The sequence below is a fragment of the Phyllobates terribilis genome, unplaced genomic scaffold (genome assembly GCF_046119375.1).
Source record: "Phyllobates terribilis strain yellow unplaced genomic scaffold, ASM4611937v1 Scaffold_238__1_contigs__length_3037890, whole genome shotgun sequence".
In the NCBI taxonomy this organism is placed as follows: domain Eukaryota; kingdom Metazoa; phylum Chordata; class Amphibia; order Anura; family Dendrobatidae; genus Phyllobates; species Phyllobates terribilis.
This window is the reverse complement of record NW_027362998.1, coordinates 658,367-664,714: the sequence shown is the minus strand read 5'-3', so window position 1 is coordinate 664,714 and position 6,348 is coordinate 658,367. Positions and strand designations below refer to the sequence as shown.

Genomic DNA, 6,348 nt, shown 5'->3' with positions numbered 1-6,348 from the left:
TCAGGTTAGCCCCATCCATACCATTGTCCTGAGACTGTGAGCACATCTCTGTGTCACTGCTGATTTCCATCAGATACAGACTCCTCCCCTTTGTATACCGCACTGCTCAGGTTAGTCCCATCCATACCATTGTCCTGAGACTGCGCACATCTCTGTGTCACTGCTGATTTCCATCAGATACAGACTCCTCCCCTTTGTATACCGCACTGCTCAGGTTAGCCCCATCCATACCATTGTCCTGAGACTGTGCGCACATCTCTGTGTCACTGCTGATTTCCATCAGATACAGACTCCTCCCCTTTGTATACTGCACTGCTCAGGTTAGTCCCATCCATACCATTGTCCTGAGACTGTGTGCACATCTCTGTGTCACTGCTGATTTCCATCAGATACAGACTCCTCCCCTTTGTATACCGCACTGTTCAGGTTAGTCCCATCCATACCATTGTCCTGAGACTGTGCGCACATCTCTGTGTCACTGCTGATTTCCATCAGATACAGACTCCTCCCCTTTGTATACCGCACTGCTCAGGTTAGTCCCATCCATACCATTGTCCTGAGACTGTGCGCACATCTCTGTGTCACTGCTGATTTCCATCAGATACAGACTCCTCCCCTTTTTATACTGCACTGCTCAGGTTAGCCCCATCCATACCATTGTCCTGAGACTGTGCGCACATCTCTGTGTCACTGCTGATTTCCATCAGATACAGACTCCTCCCCTTTGTATACCGCACTGCTCAGGTTAGTCCCATCCATACCATTGTCCTGAGACTGTGCGCACATCTCTGTGTCACTGCTGATTTCCATCAGATACAGACTCCTCCCCTTTGTATACCGCACTGCTCAGGTTAGTCCCATCCATACCATTGTCCTGAGACTGTGTGCACATCTCTGTGTCACTGCGGATTTCCATCAGATACAGACTCCTCCCCTTTGTATACTGCACTGCTCAGGTTAGCCCCATCCATACCATTGTCCTGAGACTGTGTGCACATCTCTGTGTCACTGCTGATTTCCATCAGATACAGACTCCTCCCCTTTGTATACTGCACTGCTCAGGTTAGTCCCATCCATACCATTGTCCTGAGACTGTGTGCACATCTCTGTGTCACTGCTGATTTCCATCAGATACAGACTCCTCCCCTTTGTATACCGCAGTGTTCAGGTTAGTCCCATCCATACCATTGTCCTGAGACTGTGCGCACATGACAGCGGGTATCTGCGAGTCTTGGGGTTCAATATAACTCACCATAGCTATCTGACCCCCCTTTGAAATAAACACGCCACACATTATATGTTGGATTAAATTGGCCACAGCAGCCGTTTATTAACATATAAATACAAACATTATAAACCATATCCTAAAAGGGGTGGTCCTCAAAGCCCCAAACTATTTTAAACGAAGAAACCAATTGTGTCCTTATGTCTCAGGCCAGATTGCGTGTTACCTCTAGCCGCTAAGCACCAGCTCAGAGGCACCAATTCAAACAGCCTGGCCAATGAAACATGCCCAAATCACAGGTCCTCTGATCCATTCCCCATGGGATCAACCACCCGAGACCACTGAATACCATGTAGGGGGGGGTCCAGAACTTCCCGAGGTCCCCCTCCCCCACTGATCCACCATTAACCATGAACACCAACTTCGAGGATCCCCCCATGCCATGAGCACAAATATTCTGATGCCTCAAATATTTGTGTGCCTCCACACTCTTAAACCTTTTTCTATGCCTTCTTGAATTGCCAAGCACCACATATCCGTACCATCCGCGTTCAAGTATACCCCATCCCTCCTCCCGAACTCCCCCTCTCCCGACTCTAATTCCAAATGACGTATGGCCAAGGCCCCATTTCTCACCATGAAGCGCATCACCGCCCTATTTATTTTTACCCGAGCCCTATTGATTCCATCATTTGATCGGGCCCCTCGCCAGATTTTCCGTGGAACAATGTCTGACCAGATAACTAAAACCTTCGGGAACATTGCCCACAATCTTAGTATATCAAATTTGATATCTTTGATAAGTTCCCTACATGACCTCTTACACAGGTCATTACCACCTAAATGTAACACCAGCAAATCCAGGACCCGATCAAGCCTTACAAAGTGATGGAATTCCGCCAGGAGTTGATGCCAAACCATTCCCCGCTTTCCAATCCACCGAAGAATAGCTTCATCCACCGAAAATCCCAACTGACGGCCGGCCGGCCTCACCGCTGCCCGCAGTGCAGCCCAGAAAACAAAAGAATGGCCCATTATCCATACGAGTCGGGGACCCACATCTGTAAAGTTAAACAAAATATGACTCTAAGAGACAGTAACATCAAACCAGAACTTAAAACATGCTCTTCATTATACCCAAGTCGGGCATATGTATGACCTAAACCGTATGGATTCCCAACGCCCAATTTTCTTAACCAACTCGTCACCCAACCCCCTCCTGGCTGTCTCAGGGGCTGCACCAATCCTGAAAGAGTGACCGCTAAAATCTTTTGGCGAAATGCCGCCAGCTTTCAGACACTTCTTCAGCACGGCTATCAACTGAAAGCGAGACAAAAAGGAACCGTCCTCATGAACCAATAATGGTGATTTGAATCCCCCTACACCTAGCCCAAATTCACTCAAACAATGAACAGGACACATGTCAGACCCAGCGACTGCGAACAATACCACTTTACACCCTTTCCTGAATTGATCGGTCTTTGAAAAACAAATGAAAACCTCTACCCTATCCGAATATAAGTCCACGTCATCCTTCAAAAGACCCCCACTGACAAATCTTGATGGGCTAACCAACTCCACTAAACGTAACGCCCCAAAAAAGGCCAAAGAAAAAGCTAGCCGAAATAGTTTGACTTCCCATGGAGACTTACAAACTGACCCAAGAAGTTGTCCCAGTGCTAACAATAATCCATATGATATTGGCCGCCTGCAGTCTCTCACCTTCCAGCCTTTTCGCCAACCTTTCAGTGCCTGGCGGACCAAAGTTGCTTTTGTTACGTCCGGAAGACCCCTTATTTTAAAACCAAAAGCCAAGCCAGCCATAAAATTATTAATTTTTGGCACCGACCAACCTTCCTCCCAGCAATGACCAACCAATAACAATAACAGGCTATCACTCTCTAAAGGATCTCGCATAGTAGCTTTCCATTCCTCCCACTGCTGCCAAGCAACCTCATATGATGACCAGGTCCTTGTAGATAATGATTGACCAATCAATTTCTTTACAGCTCGAAAGGAAGATTCCTTAATTCTGGAGGGCATACCAAACCTGTCGGCGATGCCTGAGGAGCCGGCAACCGGAACTGATCCCACTGCGAATGAGAAACAGCATTAACGGTTGAGATTAAAGGATCCAACCTGAACTCCGCCACTATCCACATGTTCAAAGATAAGCTAATCAGCACCAGCCGTTGCAACACTTTTACTACCAGTGGCAAAGCAGCCGACAGAGAATTAATGGCCAACACTACCCCTTGGTTCTTGCAAGAAAAACAATTCTTTTTATTCTGAAAGTACTCACCCCATAGCGCCACAGAGACCACGATGGGGAAAAGATTGATCAATGTATGATTATCCAACAAATTCCGATCACGCCATGACGCTGGCCATTTTCCCTCAAACCAACTACCACGAAAAAGGATAGCAAAACCTTGTTTCTTTGACACATCTATGCACAATCCCAATTCACTGGCATTCACGACTGGGGCAATCCAGACCGACTTGCCGTTATAAGACTCTAAAAATTGGGCCCAAATTCCCAAATCATCCCGTAACTCCTTGCGCAACCTAATGAAGTGATGAGGTGACTTAGCTCCAGCCATTGCTAATGATAAACGCCTACAGAATGCCCTGCCCATTGGCATAATACGAAGCGCGAAATTCAATTTTCCGAGAAGAGACTGTAATTCACGCAAAGTAATTTTATGCAGCCTTTTAACTCTGGATACCAGTTCCAACAGATCAACAACCTTTTCAGCGGGAAGCCTACACTCCATTTCTACTGTGTCGATTAAAATTCCGAGGAAACTCAAAGACGTCACAGGACCTACAGTCTTCTCGACAGCCAACGGCACTCCAAACTTCTTAGCCACACTCTCCATAGCGTGCAACAACACCGAACAATCGGGAGAATTAGCAGGACCCACATATAGGAAATCATCCAGATAATGAATGCAGGAATTCAAACCGGAAACATCCTTAACAACCCATTCAAGGAATGTACTAAACGTTTCAAAGTACGCACGGGACAGCGAGCAACCCATCGGGAGACACCGGTCTACAAAAAAGCTACCATTCCAATAGCAACCCAATAAATGCATGCTCTCCGGGTGTACTGGTAACAGCCTAAAAGCCGCCTCTATGTCAGTTTTTGCCAATAATGCCCCCTTTCCAAAAAACCGAACCCAACCAACTGCCATGTCAAAGGAAGTATAACTCACTGAACCCAAATCAGGGTCAATACCATCATTCACCGACGTGCCCTTTGGAAAGGAGAGATGATGAATTAGCCTATATTTACCCAATTCCTTTTTTGGGACAATGCCTAATGGAAACACACGTAAGTTTTTTAAGGGCTTGTAGGCAAAAGGCCCGGCCATTCTCCCTAAAGACACTTCCTTTCCTAATTTGTCCGCAACCACCTCCGGAAACTGTAATGCGGATTTTAAATTTTTTGCATGAAATTGATTCTTGCTATCACTGAACGGTATCCTAAAACCAACATCAAAACCCTCTTCTAATAGCGAGGCCGCTGCCCTGTCTGGGTATCTACTTAGAAATAGCTGCATCTCTGCCAGACGCACCGGCGTCACCCCTTTTCTCATTGCCTTCACTGCTTCTGAATTTACCCCCTCTGAAACATCTGGATGCGCTATGGCTGCCACCGCATGAGGAGCAGTCGTGTTTAAATTTACACTTATTTCCGAACTTACAGGATCCTTCATTGAAAATGAAACATAATCCTCTTTGAACAGCTGACAAGTGTCCCGACTGACCGAGACCGCCGCCGCTCCCGAGAAAGGGCTGATTAGTATGACCACTCCTGCTCGGTGCTGTTACCTTCAGCCATAGGGCAATATCCTTATGGTCCCAACGGATACTAGGACGCACCGCTTGACTTCGGAATGTATGACTATACAGCCTACTATACGCAACCCACTGAAACCCCCCCACTTACTATAAATAAAAACCACCACACTGTGACATTGGATATAATGGCCACAGCAGCCTCATTTATTATATAACAGCATGTAAACATAAATAACATTAATTAACATTAAATTAACTCTGAAAAGGAGGAGGGGGAATTGAAGGCTCCACCATTTTTAGAGAAAGACTGCAACAAACAGCTCCACCATGCCACCCCTAGCCGCACCGCAAACGGCCCAGGGGGACCCAGCTGACTGTTGCCCATACATTTTGAAAACTGCAACAAACAGCTCCACCATGCCACCCCTAGCCACACCACAACTGGCCCAGGGGGACCCAGCTGACTGCTGCCCATACATTTTGAAAACTGCAACAAACAGCTCCACCATGCCACCCCTAGCCGCACCGCAACCGGCCCAGGGGCACCCAGCTGACTGTTGCCCATCCAGAAATGTCCCGCTGAGACCTCGCTCAGTAGGGACCTGTTTTAAATTTTAACACCCGCTTAACACCGATGGGAGTCACCCATCCCTGCAGTGGGCTCCCCCGTCCTCCTTCGATGTAAGCAACCGCCTTCAAAACCCCCCTCCTTTTCCGCCATAGCGAGCAGGCATGACACCTTATGCCTGAGAGTAGCGCCATACCAAAAGTGCCTTTTCAACTCCCTCCATCAATGCTAATGCCCACATATCTATGCCAATATCATTCAAATGGACCCCATCAGACCGCAGAAATTCCCTAGACGGAACTTCCAGATCCCGATGACGAACCACAACCCCCCCATGCAGAGCAATGAATCGGGAAACCTCCCTATTCACCTTGCTCCGAGCTTTATTTATCCTTTCGACTGACCTGGCGTGTCGCCATGCCAGGCGTGTGACGATGTCCGACCATACGAGCACTAATCCCGGATAGGTTTCCAAAAGCCTCAGGCAGTCAAACTTGACATCACGGATCAAGTCTCTAGATGTCCTGGAGCCCAAGTCATTCCCACCCGCATGCAAAACGAGTATATCCGGGGGCCTATCCAAATTAGCATAAAAATGAAATTCGGGCATTACCCGGCTCAACAGCAAACCCCTGATACCGATCCACCGAACCATCGCAACCTCCTTCGTTATGCCCAACTGGCGCCCCGCCGGTCTTGCGTCGGCCCAAATGGAACCCCAATATACATACGAGTGACCTAGCAC

At 47.7% G+C, this 6,348-nt stretch overlaps 1 protein-coding gene across 1 annotated transcript; it reads right to left on the bottom strand.

Moving 5' to 3' along the window:
- Positions 1–2,356: 2,356 nt before the first annotated feature.
- Positions 2,357–4,269, bottom strand: LOC141217351 (uncharacterized). The gene is made up of 2 exons (XM_073665777.1): positions 3,528–4,269; positions 2,357–3,318 (listed from the first exon to the last, which is right to left on the bottom strand). Exons 1-2 carry the CDS (start codon positions 4,267–4,269, stop codon positions 2,357–2,359), a joined length of 1,704 nt encoding a protein of 567 aa, XP_073521878.1.
- Positions 4,270–6,348: the final 2,079 nt, after the last annotated feature.

Coding starts and splice junctions, on each gene's coding strand:
- LOC141217351 (XM_073665777.1), bottom strand. CDS start 4,269: ATGGGTTGCTCGCTGTCCCGTGCGTACTTTGAAACGTTTAGTACATTC. Junction 3,319..3,527: donor GGTCTCTGTGGCGCTATGGG/GTGAGTACTTTC, acceptor TCTCATTCGCAG/TGGGATCAGTTCCGGTTGCC.